The 16,237-nt window shown below is 42.9% G+C and overlaps 1 protein-coding gene across 2 annotated transcripts in view; it reads right to left on the bottom strand.

Annotated features, from left to right (window-relative positions):
• Window positions 1-170: 170 nt before the first annotated feature.
• Window positions 171-16,237, bottom strand: part of ANKRD52 (ankyrin repeat domain 52) — a 76,384-nt gene continuing 60,317 nt past the window's right edge. For both annotated transcript variants that reach the window (XM_044421910.1, XM_044421911.1), the window contains exon 28: window positions 171-15,604. In XM_044421910.1, coding sequence (XP_044277845.1) covers window positions 15,360-15,604 — 245 coding nt within the window. In that variant the 3' untranslated portion in view covers window positions 171-15,359. The remainder of the gene's footprint in view (window positions 15,605-16,237) is intronic.

Here is a 16,237-nt window from a genome sequence, read left to right as displayed (position 1 = left end):
TGCAGCAGTAAATATGGGTAAACGGGGTGAAAGCTTATACCTGGGTCATGATTATAGAAGATTTTAAGATTTAAAAACAAGCAGATTGCATAGTATCATTTCCCCAGTACTTGAATTAACCCCTGCCCACTGCCTACATTTCAAGGCAGAAAAAACAAGGCTGAGGCAGATAGAAGCAACAGCATTTTAATAAACATAATTGATTCAAAGCCACAATATGAGTAACAGGACCTGGTCGCAGCATACATTGTAGAAAATAGATCAAGTCTGAATGCTTTTTTTTAAATTTAGCATTTAAGTTCCTGTTTGATCCCTCCCTCCCTTCCCCCCAACCCCCAAAAGGTGATGCAGAAATTCTGAAAATGCATATATAACATCCGAGACAAAAAGTAACCATTCACTGGGTTCACGTAAGGGGCTTATACAAGGTGGCTTCCACGCTGTGCAGGGTTGGGGTATGTGGAAAGAGGATGGATGGCTTGTGATAGCTCTGCTTTCTTTATTGTCCTCCAATATATATTTATATAGAACTTTTCATATATTGTTTTTATTTCATGGAACAACCAGGCGGGAGGGGGCAAGAGATGGTGGTAGGTTTGACATGCCTGCATTTCCTTCCAAGAACGGAATTTGGGTTTATTTTCAACAGAGAGACGAGTGCTTCATTTTGTCAAGAGATCCCTAAACAGAAGTGCGAGGTGAGGCGGGGTGGGGGGAGAAATTGCTAACAGTAAGAGGTTGCCAAAGGCATCTCAAACCTCTGGGTTGTAAGGTGGGATTTAGGGGGAAAATCCATTCTGATTGCACATTAGAACATGGGGAAACTCTCTGTTGCATTTGGATTAGAGCTAGACTTTGGGGGTTGAGCTGGCCTTGAAAGGTTCCACCCCACAACCACACCTACCCCCCAAAGACAACCATACAGTGACCATTTTGAGATTTTGTGCTTTAAACCAGTGTTTAAAGGAAGATCTTGTGTCAGCAAGCAAAAAGGCAGGCCAGTGAGCTGACCTGCATGTGTGTGTCTTTAAAAGTCTCTCCTAAGCATTGGTCCAAGATTCCCTAGCACTAGTGAGACTACGGTGTGAGTGAAAGCTTCCCAACAGCCACTGTGTGGAGGGAGGCGTGCTTTGTGAGCAGAACTTCCACTTTTGCTCCCATGCCCATCCTTCACTGGCCACTGCATGAACAATACTGCCCTCCCCATCTGCTCTTTCAACTTGTGTCCATTATATATATTATATAACAAGGCATGCAATTAAAAAAAATCCTAGTCAAACCACCCCCAGTTAAGGCATCTGCCTCAAAGGAGGACAACATGATTGCATGCTGGTTTTGATTAGCAGGTTGTAGGCTTAGTACTCTGAAGAAGAAAACAGAAGTACTGTTCTTTCCCCACCCCACCCAAAATGATTCGACACAAAAGAAATACACAAGCAGGTCCAATAAGTACAAGGTGTTGATCCTATTCCTCCTAAATTTATGCTCACTAGGTTATTGTAGGACAAGAAGGTAACAGACCCACAGAGAGCAAGGAACATTTGTAGATCTCCTACCCCATTCAGGCTTTTTCCTTGCATGGACTCCATGTCTACCCTTAGTGTTTAAGATGAAGAGCAAGAAAGGGTTTCACAAAGCCCAATCTGCTCCATTTTTATTGCAAGAGGTAGGTGTGAAGACCAGCTCTCCCTTCTTTCCCCTAAATAAACTTCTGAAAGGTAACCCCACTCCAGGTGACAATATCCACCTTCCTATCCAGATGTCTCAGACCTCTACCTGCAGCACTTTTCTGCACTGGGCTGGGAAAGAACACAGGGGACAATTGATCCTACATGCAGATGTTTAACTTAATGGAACAAACCAGTTTCCAAAATCCTGGGGGGGAGGGGGGAGAGAGAGAGAGAGCAAGCAAGCGTGCGTGTGTGTTGGTAGCGGCGGTGTGTGTGAGTGGGAGGGAAGAGTTATTTAAGCAAACAATGATTTCACCACCTCAGCTGCTCACCTCTGTCCTTAAGACCACCTGCAACATGCCTGGGACACTGCGGCGCACCAGTGTCAGCTGAATGCAGTAAAGCACAAAAGTGGAGGGAAAGCCCACAAAAGACTAATTTCTCTCCACAGTTCACTGGAGAACAGACAGAGAAGCAAAAGCAATGCTCAATTATTTTAATGAAAATGAAATTAACTGGCCTTGGTGCAATTAAAGAAAATGCTGTGGAGATGCTGAGCAAGGATTAAAACACAGTCTAAAATAAGCAGACAAAAATAAGCAATGCTACACTGTCTTCATGCCAGCATAGACTCCTCTCTGGGTCCCTTTAGAAGGAACGGACTGGACCTGAAAGACAATCTGTCCACAAAGGGCCTGCTTCCTACAAGCAGCATTTTCATGTCAAGCAGAGCAAGTATTTCTTGTCTCCCTCCATTTTTAGAGGAAATAGTACAGGTTCTCCTTTGGGAAATGAGGGGGTTCTCCCCACTCTCCAAAATATGCCAGGAACAACAAGCGAAGAAATAGCTACCAAGGGTTACACTAAATTTGTCCCAGACTGAAATGCAACAAAGGGTTACACTAAATTTGTCCCAGACTGAAATGCAACAAACTGAGACATACTCAACAGCTGAGAAACAAAAGCAAGGAAAAGCGGCGTATCTCCATATTTAAATATTGCCCTGCTGCCTAAAGTGTTCCAAACTGGGGTGCCCCAAGGCCATTTTTATAGCCCAGCCAAAGCACTACCATGAGTCTTACAGCATCTGCCAGCCAGGTCTTCACATGAAAACAGCCTCATCAGGTGCAACACCTGCCCAACTGGCATCCTGCAAGAGCCCTCCATGTAGTTGAGGCTTTTTTTTCAAGGGAGCCCTTGAATTATGGTTTTGCATTATTTCTACCCAAATGAAAGTAATTTGGTCTAACTCTATGCAAAATATAGAATATAGAAGCATAGTTCATTTGTTCCCATAATCCACTAAAGGCAGGCTGCAGCTACCACCAACAACCTTTGTCAGTCTTTAGAAGCCCAAACAGAAGCTTCCTACACCTAAACAAGTCAGTTACCTCTTGATACAACAACCCAAGAAGTACAGTGCGTACAATGTTCCTTCCAGTCAGTTACCGTATGCCTCACCACTGGAGAGAACTGCTGGGAGAGGAGCCAGAAAGGAACGCACAGTGATTAGCGGCTCATGCAGACAGAACATACTCCATTTAAGTCACTCTTTACTATGAAAACCACTACAAAGTACTGGCTGCACCTACCTTACATAAACAAAAACACAATCAGGTTGTCCCTTGAGCAACACACACCATTTGTGTGTCCAAGTGCAAAGTAATGGGGGCGGGTGTTGTGGGAAATTAAAAAGATAACACACCTGGTAGAAGCAACAAGGACAAAAGGGGGGGGGAGCATGTGAATAATCAAAGGCTTTCAAGAGGGAAGCCCCCACTGGGAGTGAAATTAGCACTCATATAGATCCGATCGCAATCCTTCCAAATCCTTCCATTTACAGTTAAAACACAGAAAGAAAAAATACAGAAAACACCCAACAGTGCAAGCTACATATTAGACTACTAACTCTTAGCACAGCAACTGATTTCCCTCACCCAACCCTACCTTACCCCTTTATTGCTGCTCCCAAAGAAGAATTTTGTTTGGAGCACAGGTAGTTTATGAAGTGCCTGCAAAATCAGAGTCAACAACTATTGCTATAAGACAAGCACACACCCAGCCGAACGGCAGGATGGCTGCTATTTGGGCATATCTGCAGTGAACAGAATTCAAGGAAATGAAAGCAACTCCTACTGCTCTTCAATGAATTACCATCAAACATCCCAGCTTGACAATGTCCATGACTTCCGAATTGCAGACACAGTATGGCCAAGCAAATAACACACAACATGCAACGGGGAATGCTAATAATACTACATACACAGAGATATTCCAGCCACAGCTCCACCTCAAGAAATCCAAGAAATAAATGCAGTTTACTGAAGGAGTTTATGCAAGCTAAGGAAAAACAAATACTCATGCCAAACTCTGCAGTCAGATTGTCCAAATGGAGTCCCAATTTCAGTTTCAAAACAGGCTACCAATGCTGACAAATCGAAAGGCAATGGAACCACAGCAAAGGATCTCATGAAGGAACTCATTCATCTTGTTTTCTGGGTCCCTCTAATGTTTTTAAGGGGCTTGGAAATTCTCTGGTTCAGATTTAATCCAAGGAAGCTGTGGTCAACACTTGCAACCTGGAAATGTGGGCCATCTCCATGTAAGAATCATTTCTGAGAAGTGCACGTGTGCTCTTGGCATGACACCAATAATACATTTATTGATTTAAACACTGGGACCACCCATCCCCAATCTGGAAGACAAACAATGGTCTCAATTCAAGACTAACCTGGAATTCCAAGTCTTTCCCACAAACCTGAGTACAGACTAGAATCTTCTGCAGTGTTCTTCAACTAAATTACAAACATGAAAGAAAAATGCTTCTGCACCTCATCCAGATGCAGCATGGAGATCTGCCCGATCCATTATCATTGGATCATCAAAACATGCATTCCTTTCCTATGTTCATCAACACTGAATCTGAAACCTCAAAATGACCAAAAGGGTTACCGAACCTTTTCTCTGCGATGGTGGCCGGGGGGGAGGGGGGAGGATATACTGCTAGAGATGGACAGGAAGTTGCTTCATTGCTTCTAGTCTTCCTATTTCTCCATTAAGTCAGCTATTGGGCTCTTAGTTTTATTGCCAGGTTCTTATGCTGGTTAAATTGCTATGTAAAACACCTCCTCTTGTGCTTAACAACTGTGGCCAAGGGTACTGCGCCAAACTTATGCAAAAGACAAATGTCCATCTAGGGTGTGTGTGTGAGACTCAGAACCATGGCTGCTCTCCAGTGAGTGTCCAAGTACAAGTGTGGAGTGGAGAACAGCCAAAACCTATTGGTCTTCCAATCCAGAGATGCGCTGCATCCAGAAATATTCCATGTGCTTCAGAATGGAGCACTGTGACCCAGAGTAACCGATAACTTTCCATTGTATACCATGAGTTCCCAACAAAGACTATGTTCCAGTTGAGCAAGGAGTGACTTCTGAAAAGGCCATCCTCTTGTACATGTCAGAGATACTCTCAAGCTGAGTGTTATGGAAAAAGCCTGGAGTGATACACAGCTCTCATGTCCTGCTCACATTTGAAAAGCTACCTTCCGAAAATGGGAGACGCTCGAGCCACCCCCACCCATCTGCCCAACTGCGTCATGTCTGTTTTCCAGTGGAACCAAGTGGCAAGAGTTGACCAGACTAGCCTGAGAACTTGCTCTCAAAGCTCACACGTCTCTTAAGACACCTGCAAATATTAGAATGGCAAATAGATACCACTAATGTTGACATGACAATATTTTATTAAAAAGGGCAAAAACATTTACGATAAAGAAAGCAGTGGAAGGAATAAAAAACATGCTGCAGTTGATAAATCAAGAACTATATTCCTTAGATTTAGTTGAGTGCTGTTTAATGTGAAAGAAGGAGAGAGGGTTACGCTAAGACAACAGACAAGCAAATAACAGACCCACTGCACTTGTACCATTCCCCAGGAACAGAAGGGGCTTGTTTTTGGTTTGAAAAGAGGATAAATTTTAAAGAAAGGAAAGATTAGAAACTGGCATGTAGCTATATTTAGTGCAATGTTTAAATTGTTGGTTCTCCACAATACAACTAGGCATCAAGTTACTGCAGGAATGGGGTAGGAAGTGAAAAAATACATGGCAGTTAAGAATCAGAGCACAGTTTAGGTAAACATACACAAAAAACTATTTAACAAATGCAGAAGGAGCCTCATGTTTGTCAAGTTCCTTTTCTTTCCCTAAAAGTGTGATGTTTCCGAGCTTGCAGAGCAAGAGGGCCGCTGCATTCCTCAGGTACTGAGTGAAGTGGGTGGCCTGGCTGGGGAGAGATTCCCCCAGCAACTCTGGAACTTGCATGATCACACTGGCAGGCAAATACGAAGCAAGCTGCTTTTGACTGCCTGTAAAAAAGATGTGCTGAACCTTTGGTTTCCATGAGAACTGCAGAAGGAAAAATCTGCACCCTGCGGGCATTCCAGGTTTCAATGCTACTTAAATCCATGTACATACAGAGCTGAACACCACCCTCTATTCCTGTTGGTCCCTAAGTAGAACAAGAAATGAAGTGCTTCTGCCATGAATGAGGCAGGAAAGACAGGTGGTGTCAAGATACAGCAAAATTAAGCTTCAACATTCAACATCCTTGAGATAGAGCAGAGGAGGAAAGTGTATCAAGCCAAGGGTGTAAAGAGAGGGAAACCATGAGGTGTCCAAATGCTTGGGAAATGTGCATGGATCAAGGGGACCCAGGGGCCAGATCATGACAGAAGAGGCCAGATCATTATCTGCATCTCTCCATTACACCTGAGATGCACTTACGTTGGCTTCAATCACACATATAAGGCTTTTCATCTAGGAGTTGCTTACTTTAGAAAAATGACATGGGTCAGCTACATTACATACAAGATGCGGAACCTGGGCATATGTGTGAGTATATAAGCAAGTAAACATAACCCTCATCCCACTTTCGAGAATTTATATATCTTATCAGGGAGGAAAAAAGCCAGACAGCAAAATTAAAGAGAGACAGAGACTGGGCGGAGGAAAGGCTTTTGGCAAAAGAAACACTCAGAGCTTGAGAAAGAGAAAAGAGCTTTCAGCTGTGAGGCGAGAGAGGGCAGGGAATTGTACCCTTTCTGAAGTACAAGTCTTTCCAGCATACTATATGCACACTAGATGCCTAAAGTTCCTGGAATGATCAACATGTTTTGTCTTCTTAAGAGTAACCTTTCAACACAATTCAAATTTCTGATTTGAAACCTAACTTTCCTGTCAACCTGTCAAAATTCCAAAGGAATTCCAATTCAACAGAAGTACCAATAAATGGGTGAAGAAATGTGGGAAAGAAGGAACTTGTAGAAATGCCAGCATATCACATTTAAATACATTTCTCTAGGTTATTTACACAAGTGTTGGTAAACAGTGGATACCTTACAACACTTAGATCAACTGCAACTCATCAGATATGTCACTTGAAGCATTTTTTCAGATGCAAATTCAAGACAGAGATAGAAATACCAAAATGTGAGCAACCGTTTCAGCAGGTACCTTCAAGAGGACCAATGAAAAATGCCTTTGGAAATGCCAGCAGCTGGCAGCTAACACTACGGTTGTGACAATGCCGTATGCTCTTTTCAGTCCCTATTGCCGCCTCCGCTTTCAAGTTATTATCACAGGCAGTGGTGGTTCAAAACTTGGCTCTGGCTAAAGATGCTGCTGGCTTGCATGGGCTCTGCAACTGGAGTTTCACACTCAGAGAGGTGCACCATGACTCAAGCAGAGTGTCTCCAGCTGTGCTTGCTTATTTCCCACAGGGTGAAAGCAGGTGCAGTGCCACGGAGCGTGTGCCCTTTTCCCTGCCGCCAGGGCACAAGGCTGCACGCAGACAGTCCAACCAAACGCAGACAACTAGAAGAACTGGCCTTGTATCTCCCTTCTCCTGGGTTTTTTGGTCATCTGACAACACTTGCCTTCTTTCCTCCCACCCAGGGTGTGCACTGGGCATTGATTCCTATTCCCTACACCAACCCCATCTTGCCGAAGAGATCCCCAACTGGCCCGTCAACACTTTAGTGCAAAATTCAGGAATTAAGGCAATGCCCAGGAAGAACCTAGATTTCTTCCTGACACAAGACTTGTCCTCAAGGCTTTAAGGTTTTCTTGGATGCCTCCTCCCTGCTGTCCCCTGTTCTACCTCCAGCAGGGTTACTAGTTGTGTTTCAATCAAAGGAGCACAACTGCAGAGAACTGCTTCCATGCATCATTCAAGAGCAAGTTATGTAGAGGAGGCGACAGCTAAGCAGACTCCACAATCCAAGCCAGTGACCACTGGAATGGCCTCTCGAGCTCAGGACAAGTCCTGCTTTCTCCTGAGGCAGTCTCACCTACTGACAAGACTACTGACAAGTGACCTCTGCGCTGGAGCGTGATCTGTAGCTCGACCCAACACGCAGCAAGCACCAGTGCAGGTGAGACAACAGGAAACACTGAGGCAGTATCTTAAGAGGCCACAGAAGGAATATGTTTTGCAAACTGCTTGGTCTTGGGGCTTCCAGCTGCCCTTTGCACAAAAGGTGTGCTCCTCATTTCCAGTTACTGCCACAAGCAGTGGTGGGTTCTCGTACTCCTGATTGCTAGACTAGCTCTGGCTGGACTTTTCTTTGCTATGTCCAGTGCAAAACTGGCTTAAAGTAACAGCCTTTCTTTCCATTCCCAAGCCCTTAGAGTGCCCCAAACAGAGGGACAAGGCCACAGACAGTGCCTCCAGTATGCAAACACGGCCTGCTAGCTAATGTCTGAAGAGGATTTCAAAGTCTTGCCACCTTCTGGAAATGCTGGTCTCACGAAAAAAGAATAATACAATATGAGGTTATTCATGCAGTGCTAAAAGGTCTCTCTTCTGGTCAGTACGGGGAGGGAGAACCCCCCAAAGGTTTTGGAAAGGCAAAGCAGGCACAAGCTGGCGTAATCAACCCCCCTGCGCCAATCTTCGAAGAAAACAAAGCAGGATATTTAGGAGGAGCCAAGTGTGGCTGAAATTGCATACTCTTTTTTTGCTTAGGAAAAGTTTACTGCCATCCACCTTATACACGAGGCTCATCTCATTGCAAAGACTTCCATGCAATTTTGCTTTATTATATTCAAGTTGACAAACTAATAAGATTGGAGTTAAAAGTAAGGCTATTTTTTCTGTTTCTTTTAATCCCTTTTGTTTTTGCACCAAAAGTGAATTTGAAAAGATGCTCATTGCACACAGATACGCACACATACATACACACACGCACAAACACGCAATCTGGAAAACTGACACACAGAAGAGAAAGAGAAGTTTATACCTGACTGGTGATGAGGTCTGTCCTATCTTATTCAAAGAAATGTTTATGTGCATAAAATACATAGGTGCAGCATTTACACAGAGGATACTAAAAGAAAGACACCAAGAACTTGCTACAGATGCCTTAAAGAGTCTTTAAAGAGTCATTCCCCACCCAACCCTGGATTATTTTCTATCTATTACAACATCAAGGATTTTTCTTTGACCCAATGTTCATGATTTAAATCAAGCCATCACTCCAAAGTTCACAGGAAACCCTACTACCATTAATGTCTTTCTTGTTTCAACTGGGAAATTTCTACACATCCCAACCTTCCCTTTCACCTAAATGGAGAGTTTTAAATTGTGCTGAAGCCAATTTTGTTTCTAAAACACCACGTGGTCAATGTTGAATCACTCAGAAAAACTCAAGACAATAGAAAAGGAATTAACTGAACACTCCAAGGTTTTCACAACTGTGTTTCTAATGCAGTTTTCCCACCACCCCTTTTATTTTGCTGTACTTAGAAAAAACCATCAAGGCAAAGGTAAGTTGGGCTTACAGCTAGAATGGGTTGTAAAAAACAATATACCATATCTGAAAACCTTTAAAAGATTACAGATTCCCAATCCCTTTAGTCTCTGATTTTGTGGAGCTTTGGCACTATTAGGCAAATGTCTAACCAGGGGTGAATGACACAATTTTTGTACATGAAGTATTTTATTTAGACAAAGTATGGGGATAGGGAGAAATGCAGGCGAGAAATGTATAAACACACATTCCTTGTACCCATCAGTGTGTGTGCCTGTGTGAAGGGATGGGGGGCTATTGGGCTTCTTCTGTTAGCTGCTAAACCAAAGAAAACACACACGCACAAACACGCACACACACACAAAGGTATGCAGTTGATCCCGAGCATCTCCAGTCAGCTGAAATTCTGCATTTCTACCCACAGGGGACCCCTTACATTAATCTCCCTTCCAAGGAAGGCCTGGCACAGTGTGCCTTTGGGTCTACCCTTGCTCCATACTGGGAAGCAGCCTGGCTTTGCTGGAATAAGCTGATGTCCTCGAAGGTTTGTGCCCAACTCTTCTCTGCAGCTGAGCAGCACAGGAGAAGTTCCCCAGCAACAGGTGAGCTGCCTGACAGGCATCCTGTTCAGCATTACAGATCTTCCCATCAAGAAGTTCTGTGAATATCCCTCAGGGTCCAGGGAACAGTTTGAAAACCACCCTTGGAAGCAAAGCACCTACTGTGGACAGCAGACAGGTGTTCCGGATGCTAATTTACACCTCACCTTCTAGGATACAGGCACCAATCCAGTCATCATTACTCTCTTATTGTAGAGCAGTGCGTGTGTGTCTACATGCCATGATTTCATACTACTTTTGGGGGCAAAGGAAGTTTCAAAAGGATAGCAATCATAGGAATAAAACAAACGAATCTCTTCTTAATCTCCAGCAACTTGGGCACGAAAAAGAAAGGAAAAAAGAAAAGGAAAGTGAAGGGGTAAAAAAAGAACAGCATCATTTTCTCAGGACTAGTTCTTTCAAATTCATTGAAGTGCCCATTTGGGAACGTAAGGTCAATTTATAGCTTCCCAGTACTTGCCCTCTACAAGGACATTTACATTCAGTGTTTGTCAATAGTTATATGGCTCAGCAGGGCTCCCAGCGGGTGGCCCAGTTATCTAACAATGGCAGTGCAAATACACTTTTCAAGCTGAAATGTATTTGTGCTGTTGGTTTTTTTTTTGAAATACACAACTTCCCTTTGTTCATTAATTCTCTAGAGACATCGAAGTTAATTAAAGAATTATCTGCCCTCCCGCCCACTCAAACAAACAAAGGAAAACAAAAACAAACACAGATGCCTCCTGATCCCATTTCCCCTTGCTGGCCTTTCTCTTAATGGGTTGCTATAAAAGGGGGAACGGAGACCCTCATGCTTTTAAACAAAAGTGCTTATTTTTTACTTGTAAAGCAAGTGCTTTGGAGAAAGGTGGTTGGAGAGAAACTTCCTTATTTAAGGGGGTTTAAAGAGGGAAGCCCAACAATTGCTCTTGAAACAAATGGGGGAAACCCCCCCCAGAAAACTCAGAAGCAGGCCCTTTGGAGGTCCAGAGAAAGATACATGGCCAGGCTCTGTGCCATTCCTAAGGAGGCGGCAATGAGAACGAACTTTAAGCAAGAACCTGTTACAACTTCTGCTCACGGAAACACCATTCCACTTTCCCGACTCTACATAAAATACTGCACGTTTAAGCGAAATGTGCTTGCACAATACTGGGCAGGAAGGCAGGTGGGCTGAGGGAGCAGGGAGAGAGGACAGGAAGTAAAAAAGGAAGTTTGCCTCCAGCCCCCTTTGACAATGCACTAGGGAAACCAACTCTCATCTTAGCACAATAATGCAAGTTATTACCACCAGACACTTTGATTATTACTTAAATTGTCAAGCTGTGCTGTCAAAATGTACATGTTACAGCATTAAAGGAGAACAAGACTGCTGACTACAACATAACTGGCCACATTTCTTCAACACCCACCCAATTTACAAGAAACCACTTTATCACAAAAAACAAAGAAACAAAGCTTAATTCATGTATGCGCTGCTGGAATTTTTTCCATTCCATTTTCTTCATCAACATTATTTTTAAAGAAAAAAAAAGGGGGATTGAATGTAAGAAATATAAAACCATGATGCTACAGAGCTAAGAACGCTGAAGCCCTTGAAGAGATCACATTGATTGTCATATATTGAATGTTTATGTTGACGTGTGAGGAAAGGAACATATTATCAGCAAGTATATATTTTTAAAAAACGATCAAGTGTCAGCTTATTATTTTTCCTCAATTAATAAAATGAAAACATGCGTAACAACCCGCTACAATCCTAATAAAATAAAAAAGCAAGTGTAATCCACGTAACACTAGAGCTAGGAGATTTCCTCATTTTGAAATGATCTTGGAAAACCTACCCCCATTTTTGTTCCCCCCGACTGCTATTTCTAGTTCCTTAAAAAAAAAGAAAAGATAAAATTATGATAGGCATACCTGATGTTCAAAGAACTGTGCTACTAAAAAAGTTTGATCTCCCTGTCTCTATGCTTCGTTAACCTCTGAGGCTCTCTTCGCCTCAAAAACTGCTATAAATACGCCAGGCATCACCCCCGATTCAATGCATGGGAGCAGAAATGCTGCTATTCTGGGGTAAGCTATGTTTCATTATGCTTTCTTAACAGGAATACACTCCCCCTTGGGTTTCTTAAAAAAAAAAAAAAAAAGTACCTGTTGCCTGGTACAGGTGAGAGTAGAGCCAGCAGTGGCTCCCAAGTCATGAAACAGAGGACTTGAAGATCAGTTAGTTTTCCAAATCATAGCACAAGAACTAATAAATTGTAACCCCCCTCCCCATTTTCCAGTAAATATCTCAGTCCCAAAGGCCTTCCAGAAAAGTTTCTGGTCCTAAAAGGAGGATCAGCGTTAGCCCTTAAAGAAAAAAGACAAGGTGTGGCTTCAGACTTACTTCTATACAATCTTCCTTCTCATTCCCCCTTATCTAGCAGGGGCAGGAGGAACATGCTTAGGAGGCTAAAACAATATTAGGCAATTTAAAAGTAGCTACAAGTTGCTAGTACCTATAAGCAATGTAAACAAGGTTGTAAAAAAAAAATATTTTCAGCTCTCTCTCTCTCTCTTTCTCTCTCTTTCTCCCCAGAGGGCTGAAAAGGACCATTTAGTATTAAAAAATGGGGTTCTGGGAAGAAGGGGGATCTTTATTTCAAGTTTTGTTCATTTCTATTCTGACTTGAGGTATTTGGTGTAGAAAGGTTAACACTTTCTTTCAAGGTAGAGAACTTGAAGCAACTGAGGGCAAAGAAAACTAACCCGACCATAGTGCAGCTAAGAAACTAATGGCCAATTCGCAGCAGGCTGTTGCTGTGCTTTTTGGCAAGTGCATTAAAACCTTAATAAGCTCAGATTTAGCAGCTGCAAAGTGGAAAGCTCTCTCAAGATTCCTTGGGCATCAAAGAAAGAAAAACAGCTAAGCTAGTAGCGCCCTAGTCTTTGTGGAAGGCTTAGTTGAAGGAAATGGCTGGGTACGATAGAAGACTAGAACTCGCTACCTTAAGGCCCCCAATATTTGCAGCCTATCCGTATGCAGCAAATCAACAAAATGTCAAGCTAGTGCTTAAAGAGCTGACACAGAACGATATGCAGTGATTTGTGGGGAAGACAACGTCCATTTGGTGGGGATTAAACAAAGGAAAAAATGGTGAGAGTTAAGAATATCTTTTTAAAATGCACTGTTCACCAAAGGACAAGATTGCAGTTTTAATATTTGGCTCTAGGAGTTTGGCTTTGGTCAATTAAACAGTGCCCAAAGGAGGGGAAGGGTTTTCTCATTGTCAAGTTCTATCTTTGCCTTTCTTGCATCTGGATTAAGCTCCTCTTTTAAGTGGTCCTCCCCACCAGCCATCCACCCAATGCTGGCTGGTTTCCAATTTCCTGTTTTGGAAAGCTGGGCAGTACCCAGGTGAGCAAGGCATCAGTGTCCACTTTCTTCTAAAGGTCAGTGAAAAATGAAGAGCGGAGGACCAGCTTTCAATTTAGGTTTTTGGTTGAAGAAGCAGTAATTCATATATACACATTAAAGGTGTCAAATGCACCACACAGCAAGGTGGCTCAAGCACACAGCTGGCTCATATTTTGTCCTCAACAGTTTAGCTGATTCTGAGAGGGGCGATGGCTGGGGAGCAGAGAAACTCGTTTTTTCACAGGGTTAGGAGCCCTAACAGTTCACTGGTCCAGACATGCAACATCTTGGAATAGTTCATCCTATGAATCTTATCCGGTCTGCCAACTGCAGTCCAAGCAGTACAGTGCGGTGGGACTGGGAAACAGGTGGAAAAGATTGTTGGATCAAAAATGTTTGCCCTGGCAGCCCTCACTCGATTGCTACATCCCAATCTTTGGCTTTGAACATACTTGTGATATGGTAATTTTTTGTTAGTTTCTACACATGATAGAATTTACAGTACAAAAGAAAAACAGTGCATACACTCAAATGTATAATAAATATAATTTTTAAAATAAAAACAAATGCACATTCTAACCCTACCCATGGACACATCTACATACATACATACATACATACACGCGCTAATGGAACTGGCTGGATGACATTCCAGTGGGAAAAATTATAAATACAAGTGTAGGATTGTAAGGTTCTGAAGTGCATTGTTTTCCTTGCAGAAAGCTCTTTTTTGCTATTTTTTAAAAGATAGATGCCTATGTCTCTATAAATAATTTATTTTCTTTTTTTTAAAGCAACACTGACTTGTCTATTATGGAAACACTGCACAACATAGAGAAGAGGGAAGGAACCATGAAGGAAATTCTCTCTGGGGATCCAACATTTTGTAACCCCTCCCACCCTCCCCACAAAAATCAGCCTCCAAAAAGAGAAAATCCCTAAAGTGCCTGATATGGTAGGGATCATTCTAGCAGCGCATACGCAAGTTATCAGAGATGACCGCATCAGTTGGACAACAGCACCCATTTTGCATACAAGGGAATACAAGCTGCCTAAGGTATCATAGTGTCCCAGGTACAGTAGTTCTCAATTCAAGTGTTTTCACTGGAATCAAAAAAGGGTAAATAACAAACAAACAAAAATTACCATAAAGGAAGGAGCAGTTATAGTGGCACTTTGCCAGGAGCTGCTGCCCTTCTTAGCGGTCCCTCACTGATCACACTGTTACTGCCAAATCAAACCAAGAAGCAAGTCAGGCTTCTGCTCCTTGTCTAGACTGCATGACCCATAAAGAGAATGTTTTTGATGTTACCAGTCAAAAGAAAGTTATAACAAAAAGAGAGGAAACCAGGAGGATGGCACACCTGGAATGATCCATTTTAAGAGGGTGCAAGTCTGCCACCCCAACTGAGAGCAATTACTTTAGTTTGGCCTTCATCTTTTTCTCAAAAGCACGAAGCCAGAGGATCTGGAGTTGAAATGGCTGGCCATTTAAGGAATCTACATGGTCATGGACCCAGAAGCAATAGGAAATACAATTTGATAAAGGGCAGAAAAAAGCATAAGCTAAGCAGATTTTTCAGGATTAAGAGGCTAATTATAAGCAGAATTACTGAAAAATAATACTTTTAAGAACTGGAATTTGAAGACTATGAATCCATTTGAGAGTCAAATTAATGTTAATTCATTTGAATGGTAAGAGATTCTAGTGGTCAAAGTCTAGACAGGAAGTAGATGCTGACATCCTTTTCTTTATTTTTTTGGTTTCTAGGCCATTTTAGAAGGCCCAGCACAGTCTTGTTCTCCTTTAAAGTGTCCTATATTTATAGAATTCCTAAATAAATAGAAGGTATTAGATCACCCATCATGGTTTTTAAGCTACTCCGAGTAACAACCATCTAAGCCGATGGCATTGTGCCTATCCTTGGTGTAAGGGCAGCTGTTCCCGTTGGGCAGGGCACTGCAGGCTGCCGTTTTAGCAGCAATACCGCAGTTCTTGAGGAGGTTGAAGCTGAAAGGGCTGATGGCGTCTTTAGGTGGAAAAGGCTTCATGGTGGAAAGGATAAGTGCCAGGCAGTCAGCAACGTCTTTGTTGGGGGCGCAAGCCAAGGCTGGGGTATGGCCTGCAAAGCAAAGAAACAGGGTAATTTCCCCAAAACCAAATTAGGAACAACAGGCTAGAAAGACACTAGAAAGACACCGAAACCACAACTCCCTTGAAGACCACATCCACTTTATGTCAGGAAGTGGAAGGAACATTAAAGTCACCACTGTTTCAGTTTTCTTCTCTCCCTGGCCTTCCATCAGGGCATAGCCAGCCATGTGATTGCAACTGGCTATCAGAACAACAACATCTGTGCTCTGGTGACCTGTCAGGTGCACAGGACATGCAAGCTCATTTCAGGCCACTCTTTCTGCAACCTCATCACAGCCCAGGGACCACTACTCTTACGAAAATGGCACTGGCTGACCAGAGATCTGCTGGGCATGGGTCGCAATGTCATGACTTGGTCCTGGAATCCCTTAAGGCACAGGGGAAGACAACCTGCAACTACAATTTCCATTAGTCCACAGCTAGTAGGATCACAGATTATGGGACTCGAGGTCAAAAGTCAGGAGGGTGCTGGGTTGCCTAACCCTGTGTTTCAAGAGATCAGCATTATAAAAATTCAGCTTTTTCCATTTCCTGGAATGGCAACCAATCTGTCAGCTATTGAAGGACTGGGCAAACTGGTGAAATATGAGCTGGGGAACAG

Source organism: Varanus komodoensis, unplaced genomic scaffold (assembly GCF_004798865.1).
Source record: "Varanus komodoensis strain SLA01 unplaced genomic scaffold, ASM479886v1 scaffold12, whole genome shotgun sequence".
Lineage (NCBI taxonomy): Eukaryota > Metazoa > Chordata > Lepidosauria > Squamata > Varanidae > Varanus > Varanus komodoensis.
This window is presented reverse-complemented; position numbering and strand designations above follow the sequence as displayed.